Below are 14,561 nucleotides of genomic sequence, written 5' to 3' on the forward strand. Positions count from 1 at the left end.
AATTTCTTATTTAATTCTTTTATTGATAGTTCTGGTTCTGTTAAGTATACTATAACATCATCCGCAAATAAACTGATTTTATATTCCTTGTCTTTTATTTTTATCCCTTTTATTTTATTTTCTGTTCTTATCAATTCTGCCTGTGGTTCTATAGCTAACGCGAACAATAAGGGTGATAGTGGGCATCCCTGCCTTGTTGATCTGCTTAAATTAAATTGCTTTGATATATATCCATTTACTGTCACTTTCACCAATGGCCCCTTATATAATGCTTTAATCCAATTAATATACTTCTCTGGTAAACTGAATTTTTGCAATACTTTGAATAAATAATTCCACTCTACTCTGTCAAAGGTCTTCTCTGCGTCTAAAGCAACTGCTACTGTTGGCGCTTTACTCCCTTCTACTGCATGAATTAAGTTAATAAATTTACAAATATTGTCTGTTGTGCGTCTTTTTTTAATAAATCCACTTTGGTCTAGATTTACCATTTTAGGTACATAATCTGCTAATCTGTTTGCTAATAGTTTAGCTATTATCTTATAATCTGTGTTAAGTAACAGATGCGAGTGGATCTTTCCCTTGCTTTGGTTTTACTGTAATTATTGCTGTTTTACATGAATCTGGTAAGCTTTGTGTTTTGTCAATCTGGTTGATTACTTCCAGGAGGGGAGGAATTAATAAATCTTTAAATGTTTTATAGAATTCTATTGGGAATCCATCCTCTCCTGGTGTCTTATTATTTGGTAGTTTTTTAAAATTATCTCTTGTATTTCTACTATTTCAAATGGTTCTGTTAATTTATTTTGTTCCTCTATTTGTAATTTTGGTAGTTCAATTTTAGTTAAAAATTCATCTATTTTGCCTTCTTTCCCTTCGTTTTCAGTTTGGTATAATTGTTCATAGAATTCTCTAAAGTTTTCATTGATCTCCGTTGGATTATATGTGATTTGTTTGTCTTTTTTCCTTGATGCCAATACCATTTTCTTAGCTTGTTTTGTCTTAAGCTGCCATGCTAGAATTTTGTGCGTTTTTTCCCCTAGTTCATAATATTTCTGTTTTGTCTTCATTATGTTCTTCTCCACCTTATATGTTTGTAGTGTTTCATATTTTATTATTTTATCCACGAATTCTCTTCTTTTAGTTGTATCTTCCTTCATTGCTAATTCTTTTTCTATATTTGCTATTTCCCTTTCCAACTGCTCTGTTTCCTGATTATAGTCCTTCTTCATCTTGGTTACATAACTTATTATTTGCCCTCTAATGAACGCTTTCATTGCATCCCATAGTATAAACTTATCTTTCACTGATTCCGTATTTATTTCAAAGTACATTTTAATTTTTCGTTCAATGAATTCTCTAAAATCCTGTCTTTTAAGTAGCATGGAGTTTAATCTCCATCTATACATTCTTGGAGGGATGTCCTCTAACTCTATTGTTAATATCAAGGGTGAATGGTCAGATAATATTCTAGCTTTATATTCTGTTTTTCTTACTCTATCTTGCATACGAGCTGATAACAGAAATAGGTCTATTCTTGAGTATGTTTTATGTCTACCCGAATATATGAATATTCCTTTTCCTTTGGGTGTTGTTTCCTCCATATATCCAAAAGTTGCAGTTCTTGCATCGATTTAATTATAAATTTGGTTACTTTGTTCTTTCTGTTAATTTTTTTCCCAGTTTTGTCCATATTTGAATCCAAATTAAGGTTGAAATCCCCTCCTATTAATATGTTCCCTTGCGTATCTGCTATCTTCAAAAAGATATCTTGCATAAACTTTTGATCTTCTTCGTTAGGTGAATATACATTGAGTAGATTCCAAAACTCCGAATATATCTGACATTTTATCATTACATATTTCCCTGCTGGATCTATTATTTCCTCTTCTATTTTAATTGGTATATTTTTACTGATTAATATAGCTACTCCTCTTGCTTTTGAATTATATGACGCTGCTGTTACATGTCCTACCCAATCTCTCTTTAATTTCTTGTGTTGCAATTCAGTTAAATGTGTTTCTTGCACAAATGCTATATCAATTTTTTCTTTTTTCAGTAAATTTAGCAGTTTCTTCCTTTTGATTTGGTTATGTATTCCGTTAATATTTAAAGTCATATAGTTCAACGTAGCCATTTCATACTTTGTTTATCTTCCCTTTCCGTTTCTCTATCATCACCTTTCCTTCTTATCCATTTCTGCTTTCTTGTTTTGAACACTTTATAAAACAACATTTCTAAAACATCAAACATTTCCCTTATTCTCCTATCTATAATTTCTTTAACCCCATTCTCCCCTCCCCCTCCTGAGTTGCCCTTTATCCCTTGCCGGGCAACCACATCTCCCCTCTCCATTTGGATTTATGAATTCACTCGCAAGCGTCAACTGATTTTGCAGTGACCGTAACTCCTCCCCACCCAGCCCCCCCACTCGGAAAAGATTTCAATTTTCATATATAACAAAGGTCACTCTTTTAATTCCCTCCTTATTCCCTCTATTCCCTTTCCCTCCCTTATTAATTCTTGTCTATACTCAATGTATTTTCCTCTAAATACGGATACATTCATGTATACACACTACATATATATACACACATATACCCACATACACACATACATATAGTTTGTGGTCATTTTTACTCTCATTACATGTCTTCATCTCTCTGCTTGTTTTGTAGTTGTTCTGCAAATTTCCTTGCTTCCTCTGGATCCGAGAATAGTCTGTTTTGTTGCCCTGGAATAACTATTTTAAGTACCGCTGGGTACCTTAACATAAATTTATATCCTTTTTTCCATAAGATCGTTTTTGTGTATTGAACTCCTTCCTCTTCTTCAGGAGTTCAAAACTTATGTCTGGATAGAAAAAAAAATTTTGACCTTTGTATTCCAGTGGCTTTTTGTCTTCTCTTATTTTCTTCATTGCTTTCTCCAATATATTTTCTCTTGTTGTATATCTTAAGAATTTTACTAAAATGGATCTTGGTTTTTGCTGCAGTTGTGGTTTCGGTGCTAATGTTCTATGTGCCCTCTCTATTTCCATTTCTTCCTGTAATTCTGGTCTTCCTAGGACCCTGGGGATCCAATCTTTTATAAATTCTCTCATATTCGTGCCTTCTTCATCTGCCTTAAGGCCCACTATCTTTATATTATTTCTTCTATTATAGTTTTCCATTATATCTATCTTCTGAGCTAACAGCTCCTGTGCCTCTTTAACTTTTTTATTAGATTCTTCTAATTTCTCTTTTAATTCCTCTACTTCCATTTCTACGATTATTTCTCATTCTTCCACATTTTCCACTCTTTTTCCTATCTCTTTTATGACCATTTCTATTTTATTCATTTTTTCTTCTGCACTCTTAATTCTTCTTTTTATCTCATTAAATTCTTGTAATTGCCATTCTTTCACTGATTCCATATATTCTTTAAAAAAAGATACATCCATTGTCTTGCCTTTCTCTTCTTCTTTCATTTCTTTCTGTTCTTCTCCTTCTTCCTCTGGATTGACCATCTGTTGTTTCCTTGTTTTCTTTTTACCCTCTTCTTTCTTGTTGTCGTTATTGTCTGTGTTCTGCACCTGCTGCTGTGCTGCAGGTGTCTCTCTCAGCTGTGGAGATCGACTCCACAGCTGTTCCCCCCTCCCGTCCGACTTCTTGCGCATGCGCGGTTGCGCACTTTTACTCGGCTCTGCGAGCCATTTTTGTAGTCCCGAGCTCGGGACGTCAACTGACCTGCGGGAGCGGGCTTCTCTCTCCGCGGCGGGCCTCCTCGGACAGATAAGGCCTTCACCTTCTTCTTCCGCCGTTCTTTCATCTCTTCTTCCCGCTTCCCGTTGTTTTTGACTTTTCTCTCTTCGCTGCCATTTTCTTCTCACCTTTATTTTTACTTTGTTTTAATTTTTACTCTTGTAACTTTGTGTTTTGTGTGTTTTTTTTCAACTTTTCCGGAGAGGGCTGGAATTCCCTGACCGGCCACTACTCCATCACATGACTCCCCTGAGTCCAAATTAAGGTTAAAATCCCCTCCTATTAGTATATTCCCTTGCATATCTGCGATCTTCAAAAAGATATCTTGCATAAATATTTGATCTTCTTCGTTAGGTGAATATACATTGAGTAAATACCAAAATTCTGAATATATCTGACACTTTATCATTACATACCTCCCTGCTGGATCTATTATTTCCTCTTCAATTTTGATTGGTACATTTTTATTGATTAATATAGCTCTTCCTCTGGCTTTTGAATTATATGACGCTGCCGTTACGTGCCCTACCCAGTCTCTCCTTAATTTCTTGTGTTCCACTTCAGTTGGATGTGTTTCTTGTACGAATGCTATATCAATTTTTTTTCTCTTCAGTAAATTTAACCGCTTCTTCCTTTTGATTTGGTTATATATTCCGTTAATATTCTTTTTGCTTGTCTTTTGTCCAGTTTTATCCAACATTGGATCCAAATTCAGGTTAAAATCCCCTCCTATCAATATATTTCCTTGTGTATCTATAATCTTCCAAAAATTATCCTGCATAAACTTGTGATCCTCTTCATTACGCGCATATATATTGAGCAAATTCCAGAGTTCTGAATATATCTGACACTTTATCATTACATACCTCCCTGCTGGATCTATTATTTCCTCCTCTATTTGGATTGGTACATTTTTACTAATTAATATAGCTACACCTCTAGCTTTTGAATTATATGATACTGCCGCTACATGTCCTACCCAGTCTCCCTTTAATTTGTTATGTTCCTCTTCAGTTAGATGCGTTTCCTGCACAAATGCTGTATTTCTTTTTTCAGTAAATTTAATAGCTTTTTCCCATTATTTTGGTTATGTATTCCATTAATGTTTATAGTCATATAGTTCAACGTAGCCATCTTATATCTGTTTACACCTCATTTCTGCTTCCACACCACCACCATCCCCCTTTCCTCCATTTTCATCTCTCAGTTTTCCCTTTTTAAACTCAATGTATGACAACACATTTAAAACATAAAATACTCTAACAATTCCCACATCCAATATTACCTTAACCCCAAATGCACACCCCCCTCTCTGAGTTGCCCCTTATATCTTGCCGGGCAACCACAACTCCCCTTCCCATTTGGATTGTGATCCTGTTCGCAAACATCAACTGATTTTGCAGTGACATTTATTCCCAACACCCCCAGAAAACATTTTTTTTACACATATAACAAAGCTCACCCTTTTTTCCCCCTTCCTTCCCTTCTCTTTTCCTTCTTTAGTTCTTTACATATACATTATTTTTACATCTTTATATATATTTTGTCACCGTTCTTCATTCTTGTTTCATCTCTCCTTCTGTCCTGCAAACATTCTGCGAATTCTTGTGCTTCCTCCGGATCCGAGAAGTCTGTTTTGCTCCCTGGGTATAAATATTTTAAGCACGGCTGGATGTCTTAATATCAATTTGTAACCTTTTTTTCTTTTGCTGTGTTAAACTCCTTCCTCTTTAAGAGTTCAAAACTTATGTCTGGGTAGAAAGATATTTTTTGACCCTTGTATTACGATGGTTTATTATCTTCTCTAATTTTATTCCTTGCCTGCTCCAGTATATTTTCTCTTGTCGTGTATCACAGAAATTTTACTAAAATGGATCTTGGTTTTTGATGTGTCTGTGGTTTCGGAGCTAATGCTCTGTGAGCCCTTTCTACTTCCATTTCTTCCTGCATTTCTGTCATTCCTAGGACCTTCGGGATCCATCCTTTTATAAATTCCTTCATGTCTATGCCTTCTTCACCCTCCTTCAGGCCCACTATTTTTCTGTTGTTTCGCCTACTATAATTTTCCAACATATCAATTTTTTGAGCTCTTTAATTTTTCTTAATTGTCTCTTTAATTTTTTTTATCACTTTCTTCCAATTTTCTTCTTAAGTCATTCATTTCCATTTCTACAGCCGTTTCTCGTTCTTCCACATTTTCTACTCTTTTCCCTATTTCTGTCATGTCTTAGTTCTAATCTTTTCATTTTTCTTTTTTTCACTAAATTCTAATTACAACCATTATTTTAATGTTCTCATCTATATTCTGTCCATCTGTTTTACCTTCTATTTCTCTGTGAAGATCTTGGTCATCCTCCTCATCTGTGTCTCTTCTGATTTTCCTGATGAGTTGCTTGTCTCATTTTGTTGGGCCTCTTCTAGCTTGGCCTCTTGCTGTTGGTCCTCCCCTTCTGGGCTGCTCATCTGTCGGGCCTTCTGCTGCTGCTCCTCTTGCCATTCACCCCGTCAGCTTTCTTTCTTACCTGATACTTCACTCCCTCCCCTGTCGCCTTCCTCATCTTCCAGCTGAGAGCCCTGGTGTCAGGCATCCCTCAGCTGGTCATGTCGTGGTTGCCCGCTCCTCAGCTGAGACCCCCTCCCGTCAGTTTTTTCTTTTACCTTAGATTGCGCACTGCTCATGAGCGACTCCTCGCTCATGCACAGTTGCGCACTTTTGTTTAGCTCAGAGAACCATTTTTGCAGTCCACCGGTCGAGGGGTTGCGACTCCGCAGGGCCAACACCAACCTCGGAGAACGGGCGTTCTTCGTCAACATGGCTCCCTATTTCTTCGTGCAGGTAAGACCTTCTTTTTTTTCCGGTGACTTCTTTTTTTCCCCCATTTTTACTTTTTCCTTCTTGGGTGTCATCTTCTCTGCAACTTTATCTTCTATTTCTTAGATTTTATATTCGTTGAACTTTGTCTTTTCTTGACTTTTCTGGAGAGGGCTGGTTTTACCCTACCGGCCACTACTCCATCACGTGACTCCCCCAGAGATACCTTTTCTAGGACATCCGCAACCGATTTCCCCCCCCTTCAGAGTTCTCCAGATGATCCTCTTTCTTTCAGGTCACCTTTCACAACACCTCTGTGGAGCAGGCAGCCTTCCAAAGTTTGCCAGCGTTGTCCTTCTGGAAATAATTTCTGTGACTCCTCTCTCTGTTTCACACCCTCCCTCTCTGAGAGCAAAACTGTTCTGCTCTGCCTGCAAAGAACACATGCTCTCCCAGGCAAGCTGCTGTCGATACTTTGTTGCCTCCTGCAAAAAAAGCATTCTGGAAAAGTCCTGCAAAAATTGTTTTAAAATGTGTGTGCAAGCTGCTCCAACAATTCCTCCCTAACCACCTCTACTCTGTCACACTATCTAAAGAATTTCTATTTTTCACTCTATCCAACCAGCCATTTTCAGTAGAAATTTTCATCGTGACTCCTTCAGACTTGAACTTTCATCCTATCCTTTATCCTCAGAACTTTTCACCTTGCCCACAACTGCAGGTTTGATGGACATCACATGGGCAAGGTTAATGTGCCATTTTAAATAGGCATATTTATGTAAGAAATAAAATGGAGGTGATGGACTGGGAGGGACAGGTTATGTTGATGCGGGTTTATACAGGTCAGCACCACATTGTGGGCAGAATGGCCTATGTTCTCTATATACGAAACACCAACAATTCTGCAGAGTGGAGAGCACCAAGTTCTTTAGAGTTTTCTTAACCAGTGACCTATCGTGGACACTCAACATCTCCTCACTTGTCAGGAAGTTGGAATAGCGACTGCACTCTCCTAAGACTGAAATGGGCAAGGCTGCCGGCCACCATTATGTCAACCTTCCACAGGAACTCGTTGAGACAGTCCTGGCCGGCTGCATCAGTGTAGTATGGTTGCTGCAGAGAAGTGGATTGAAGGTCAATCTACAGAACCATCACTGGAGTCTCCTTCCCCCCCCCATTGACATGATCTACCGGGATTATTGTCTGAAGAGGGTGCACCAAATCATTGAGGACCCCTTCGTTTCACGCGCTCGGCATCTTTCAGCTGCCCCTGACGGGAGGTACAGGGGTCTGAGAGCCAGCACCACCACGTTAAGCTTTCCACGGGCAGTGAGAATGCTGAACGATCAAAGGAACTGCTCACACTATCGATTCAAGACTCTCATAGTCACAAAACAATATTTATTTGGACTGATGAACACTTGTCTGTGTGTATGTGCGTTATGTCTGGTTGTGTCTGCAGGTTTTGCACCGAGGACCGGAGAACGTTGTCTCGTCAGGTTAGACTTGTACAATCAGATGACAATAAAACTTGACTTGATACAGCAGAGAACACAAACCATTTATAAACACATCAAAATTTATTTACCAGGAATAGCACAAGGGAAAAAAAAATCACAAGGTTGTTTCATGCAGTTATGTACAAGTTAAAGAACAATGTAAACATCTACAATTCAAGTCAAGATGAAGGCACTGCTCAGATGCTGGGATTGCTGCAGAATAAGAGCTATTTCTATAATACTGGTAGAAGCAATTTAGCAACTTCTGCTAGTGGTTTGGTAGCTTGTTTCAAATTCTCGTTGTAGCTGGTGTCCAATTCTCATTGTAGCCATCTGCAAGCAGGGAACTGTCATTCTGAGCCAAAGCCTCCAATCATTTGCCCAGGCAGAAGTGGATGGATAGTGGTGGAAGGCACGACTCAAGAGGTTAGTATGCTTTTAATTTTTTTTGGTGGGGGTGGAAAGAGGTGACATGATGGCCTTAAAATTAGGATAGAATTTGACAGTGGTGCACTTTGGAGCCTGTTTGCTGCCACTAACCCTTGGGTGAATTGAAGCCTTTTCTCTCATGAAGTTAAATCCAGACAAATTAAAACGCTGAATATTTACAAGTGGATTTTCTCTAATTAAAAAAGGCGCACACACACACACACACATATATACGTCGAATACAGTATAAACAGAATAGTGAGAACCAAAGGGGGTGTGACTATATTCAGACGACAAATTCAAAGTTTCTTACAAGTCCCAAGCTAACAAGAAATCTTTACCGCATTTAGAAACTAGCAACTCGGTAACATTCGCGACGTGCCTTATTGTCTTTTCCTTCCCGACCCATTTCCTTAAAGCATGGACCGACAAACTACGGCAGCGCTTAGTTTAGGGAGTTGCCATCCTAGAACAGAATTTCACAGACTTCCCGTTGGTTTGGGAGGGACTCGCTGTCAATGTTTAACTGACCGTGCAAGGCAGTGTTCAATTTTCTGCAAGTTGGTGGCTCCAAGGGATTGCCAGCTAATGTACATTAGTAAACACCTTTAATACTGTCTTCCAATCTGTTAGCAATTTACCATGGGTTATTAAAGTGCAGTGTTCGCAAATTGCTAGCCTGTATCCAGATCCAGTGTTTGTGTTGGGCTGGGAGATGTTTACTGAACAACCATCTCATCCAAAAAGTTACTGTCCAAATGTTTTGCATGCCTTGCTACTCTCATGGCACCTGTGCATACATTGACTTTTCCTTCCCCCCCCCCCGCCCCCCCGCCCCATTAATTGTGCATGGAGCAAGCTTCTGCTTTCCTCTCCCTATTGATTCAGTAATTCTTCAGCCGAGAGCTCTGTGCTAAAATTACATCTTGGTCAGGAGAACTGAAATCTTCACTGTACTTCATGAAGCAATGCAGCCTATTACAAAGAATCAATTTATTTTAGTTTTGAACGTAACTTTTACATAAAAATAAAACTATAACAAACTATATTACAAGAGAGTCTCATTAAAAGTACAACACATTAGGCAGAATCTGCTCAGGCTTTCTCGCAGCGTATTCACCAACAGCTTTGGGAGGACTCCAACAGAACTTTTCCAGCAACGCTTTCAATGGCACAAGTAAATGAAAATGTTTCTTTGTTTTGCCTTTAAATTACTTGCACAACTTTTGAAATTCAAAAGTTTTTTTTTGTCCTTTTTCAAATAAACACTCAAAAAGGATTTTTTTTTGTCTATTTTTCCACGGCTAACGAATTTCATGCTTTCCTCTCCACTACTTCATCTTTCCCTCTGTTTCAGCACAGAACTTTTCATAGGCTTCTTCCATCTCTGGATCCATCTCGTTATCAGAGACATCAACATATCTGTTGAGAAAATCGAATAGGATGATTTCAACTGATGGTATAAATTTTCCGTTCGTATTTTCCAAGGCACAGGAAGATGATTTCTGCTATCAGAGATCAACTGGCACACCAGAGATGTCCCAAATTAACCCCCCCCCATTACAGCAAAAAAGCTTTAGTTTTATCTATGTTAAAGTTTGAGAGGGGCTGCTCTCTACAGTCCACAATGCTCTACTTCAGCTACAATCTTTAATATTTAAACTTCCTATTATTGTCACATAATACATTAAAAATATAACATACGTGACGTGATACATTTTAAATTTTGTCTGCCGTGAGACAAGCAAAGAGTCACCATTGGCATTTCTCCTAATAACAGGCCTCAGTGGCCGATGGACCCACACAGGCGGTGGGTGACTTGGCCGAGACCCGAACGGGCTGCTGGAGACTGGCTCGTGAGATCCCGGTGTCGGAACCAGGATTCGAGAGGGCGCCGAGGGCAAGAAGGGGCTCCCGAAGGACCTCGGGCGCTGAAGGCTTCCTGTTCGTGTCAGAGGCTTGGACCTGGAGCTCCTGTTGCCGATGAATCGAACAGGAGTCGATGCGGCTGGAGGTGAATCCATGGACACTCAGGACTCTTATTGTAAAGGGGGCCAGGTAATGCAAGTGACAACTGCCTGTTTTAGGACAGACTGAAGTAAAATCATGTAATATTACATTTTGTTTTATTACGTGACAATAAAAGAATCTTAATACAGCCTGGAGAAAACAATCCATTTAATACCCTACTAGAACTTTCATGCTGCCCAAGAACCAATTTCCTATATAAAAAGTAATGTCTTAAAAAGAATTGAAGGCGAAGAGAATGACAAATTTATGGTCTCCTTGTTTAAAAAAAGGGTAATTGGAAGAATCCTGGGAATTAGAGACCAGTGAGTCCTACAACAGCCGTGTGCAAACTACTGGAGAGGATTCTTAAGGACAGGATTCATGAGCATTTGGAGAAGTAGAGGTCTACTCAGAGATATCGAGATCTAGAGGTGGGAAATTGGATCAGCAAGTTTGCAAATGACTCTAAGATTGGAGGCGTTGTGGACAGCGAAGGGTTTTACAGCTCGCAGATGGAAAAATGGCAAATGAATTTAATACAGGCAAGTGTGAGGTGTTGCATTTTGGAAGGACAAACCAAGAAAGGACGTCCACGGTAAATGGTCGGGCACTGAGGAGTGCAGAAGAGGGAGCTGGGAATACAGACGCGTAATACCCTGAAAAGGTAGTAAAGAGAGCTTTGGGCATCTTGGCCTTCATAAATCAAAGTATTGAGTCCAGGAGTTGGGATGTTATGGTAAAGTTGTACAAGATATTGTTGAGGCCAAATTTGAAATATTGAGTGCAGTTTTGGTCACCGAACGACAGGAAAGATATCAAAAAGATTTTCTGGAAGAGGGGAGAGAAGATTTACTGGGATGTTGACAGGACTTCAGGAACTAAGTTACAGGGAAAGATTAAACAGGTTAAGACTTTATTTCTTGGAGCATTTGATAAGAGTTGTACAAAATTATGGAATGTAGGCAGAGAAAATGCAAGTAGGCTTTTTCCATTGAATTTAGGTGAGATACAAACCAAATAGTGAAAGGAAAAGTTTAGGGGGAACGGGATGGGCAACTTCTTCACACAAAGAGTGACGGAGTATGGAATGAGCTGCCAGCTGAAGTGGTGAATGTGGGCACACTTTTAACCTTTAAGAAAAATTTGACAGGTACATGGATGGGCTGGGTATGGAGGACTATGGACTGGGTGAATGGACAAAATAATAGTTTGGCAAGACAAGGAGGGCCTGTTTTCTGTGCTGTAATGTTCAATGGTCAGTAAGGCCTTATGAGGGGAAGTCATGCCTCACGTGCCAAATTGATGTTTTTGAGGAGGTAAAAGAAATTGATAAGAGTGGGAACGATAAGAAAAGATAGGGCGGTAGACGGGGTATATATGGATTTTAGTAAGTATTTGACAAGATTCCCCATGAGAGACTTCAGAAAGTCACGAGGCACGGATCCATGAAATCTTGGCTGCAGAAAGCAGAGGGTAGTAGTGGGTGGAATATATTCTGCCTGAAGGTCAGTGACTAGTGGCGTTCCGCTAGGGTACCCTTGCACTTAGTGATTTTTTTTAAAATAAATGACCGAGATGAAGAGGCAGAAGGATAGGTCAGTAGGTTTGTGGATGATGCAAAGATTGGAGGAGTTGTGGATAGCGTAGAAGATTGTTGTAGGTTACAAGAGGACATAGACATAAAAGGTGATGAAGCATATCAGCTCCTATCTGAATGGTGACATGGATACATTCCAGTTCGCCTATCGTAGTAACAGGTCCATGGTGAATGCCATCTCACTGGCCCAACACAAAACTCTGGAACACCTGTACAGCAAAGATACATACATCAGGATGCTCTTCATCGAATACAGTTTGGCATTCAACACCATCATCCCCTCAAAACTGATCGGCAAACTCCAAGACCTGGGAATTAACATCTCACTGTGTAATTGGATCATGGATTTCCTCACCTCCAGACCACAATCAGTGAAGATTGGCAAGAACATCTCCACCTCAATCTCCATCAGTAAAGGAGCATCACAGGGCTGTGTTCTTAGACCCCGGCTCTACCCACTTTACACCTATGATTGTATGGCTCAGTACGACAATAACATCATCTACAAATTTGCCGACGATACCACAGTAGGGGGTTGTATAAAGGAAGGGGATGAGTCAGTGTACAGGATGGAGAGTGAAAACTTGGCTGAATGGTGCACCAACAACCCTGCACTCTGTCACCAAAACGAAGGAGCTGACTGTTGACTTCAGGAAAGCCAGAGGTGGACGATCCAGTGATCATTGGGGGAAATCAGAGGTGGAGGGAGTGAGCAAATGGAAGTTCATGGGAATCACTATCTCAGAGGATCTTTCCTGGACACCAATAGCATTGTGAAGAAAGCACGTCAGTGCCTCTACTTCCTCAGTTTAGAGAGGTTTGGTATGACACCAGAAACTCTGGAAAATTTCTACAGAGGTGTGGTGGAAAGGGTGCTGACCAGCTGCATCATGGTCTGGTACGGGGGACATCAATACCCCTGAGCGTAAAGCCCTCCAAAAGGTGGTGGACACAGCCCAAGACATCACAAGCAAAACCCTCCCCACCATCGAGAACATCTACAGGGAATGCTGTCGTTGGAGAGCAGCAGCAATCATCAAGGATCCACACCACCCAGCACATGCTCTGTTACCATCAGGAAAGAGGTATCGGGGCCACAAGAATCACACCACCAGGTTCAGGAACAGCGGCTCCCCCTCCACCATCAGACTCCTCAACAACAAACTCAATCAGACTCATTTAAGGACCTTTGTGCACTTTATTGATTTTCTTTTTATCTTCTCTGTATTGCAGTTTGTTTACATTTGTTATGTTTGCAGTTCTTTGTTTGTTCACACGTTTACGCTGTGTAATTTTTTTTTGCACGACCAATTCAGGTCATTCTGCCACACAGGCAGGTAAAAGGAATCTCAGGGTTGTATGTGACATCATATATGTATGGTGGCAATAAATATAAAATCTGAAAGACAGGATGCAGGGTTGGATGGAAAAGTGGCAGATGGAATTCAATCTGGATCGGTGTGAGGTGATGTATTTTAGAAGGTCAAACCTGTAGGTTGAGTACAGGGTTAATGGTCGGTTACTTAAAAGTGTGAAAGAAGAGGGACTTTAGGGTCCAAATCCATAGATCTCACAAGGTCGCTGCATAGATTGATAGGGTAGTTAAGAACACCTATAGGATGCTGGGCTTTATCAGTTTGAGTTCAAGGTCGAGAGGTCACGTTGCAGCTCTACAAATCTCGAGACCACTATTAGAATATTATGCTCAGTTCTGGTCACTTCATCACAGGAAGGATGTAGACGTTTTGGAGAGGGTGCAGAGGAGATTTATCAAGATATTGCCTGGATTGGAGAACGTGTCTAATGAGAGGCAGCACCTTTTTCCCCCAGGGCGAGCTGAGCAGGGAAAGTTTAGTGGAAATGTTGGAGGTGGGTTTTTTTTTTATATCCAAAGTGGTGGGTGCCTGGAATGCATTGCCAGAGGTGGTGGTGGAGGCTGGTACAATAGGGACATTTAAAGAGCTCTTAGGCACACGGGTGCAAGAGAAAAAACGAGGGTTATGGGTGTGAGGTAGGGAAGGATGAGTTTGTTGGGTCGGTTTATATAAGTCGGCACAACATTGTGGGGTGAAGGGCCTCTACTATGCTGGAATGTTCTCTGTTACCATCCTGGTGACTCTCTTCTGCACACTTTCTAGCACTACCACATCCTTCCTCTAGTGGGGTGAACTGAACTGCATGCAGTGTTTTGTGTGGCTCATCCAATGTCCTGTAGAGCTGCAACATGCTCTCTTATTCTCAGTACACTTGCATATGAAGGCCTGATTGCCCAAGAAGCTATGAAGTTGTAGCACAACGTCTCTCTGTACACGGAAGATCAGAATATTATTTAACTAGCAAACGATTGCAGGATGCTGACATGCAGAAGGACATAGAAGTGCTTATGCATGAAGGCAAATGGAATGTTGGCCTTCATTACTTGAGGGATTGTATTTAAGAGTAGGGAGGTTATGCTGCAACTATAAAAAGAT

At 40.1% G+C, this 14,561-nt stretch overlaps 1 protein-coding gene and 1 long non-coding RNA gene across 3 annotated transcripts in view; one reads left to right on the forward strand and one right to left on the reverse strand.

The window, feature by feature from the left end:
* The window catches only part of LOC138735614 (uncharacterized), a 34,177-nt gene extending 23,438 nt beyond the window's left edge, over positions 1 to 10,739 (forward strand). Inside the window, exons 2-3 of the long non-coding RNA XR_011339821.1 lie at positions 8,384 to 8,480; positions 10,264 to 10,739. This is a non-coding gene — a long non-coding RNA (uncharacterized lncRNA). The remainder of the gene's footprint in view (positions 1 to 8,383; positions 8,481 to 10,263) is intronic.
* Positions 8,117 to 14,561, reverse strand: part of paip1 (poly(A) binding protein interacting protein 1) — a 79,233-nt gene continuing 72,788 nt past the window's right edge. For both annotated transcript variants that reach the window (XM_069883672.1, XM_069883666.1), the window contains one exon: positions 8,117 to 9,905. In XM_069883672.1, the coding sequence (XP_069739773.1) occupies positions 9,815 to 9,905 (91 nt within the window). In that variant the 3' untranslated portion in view covers positions 8,117 to 9,814. The remainder of the gene's footprint in view (positions 9,906 to 14,561) is intronic.

The sequence above is a fragment of the Narcine bancroftii genome, chromosome 1 (genome assembly GCF_036971445.1).
Source record: "Narcine bancroftii isolate sNarBan1 chromosome 1, sNarBan1.hap1, whole genome shotgun sequence".
NCBI classification, from domain to species: Eukaryota; Metazoa; Chordata; class Chondrichthyes; order Torpediniformes; family Narcinidae; genus Narcine; species Narcine bancroftii.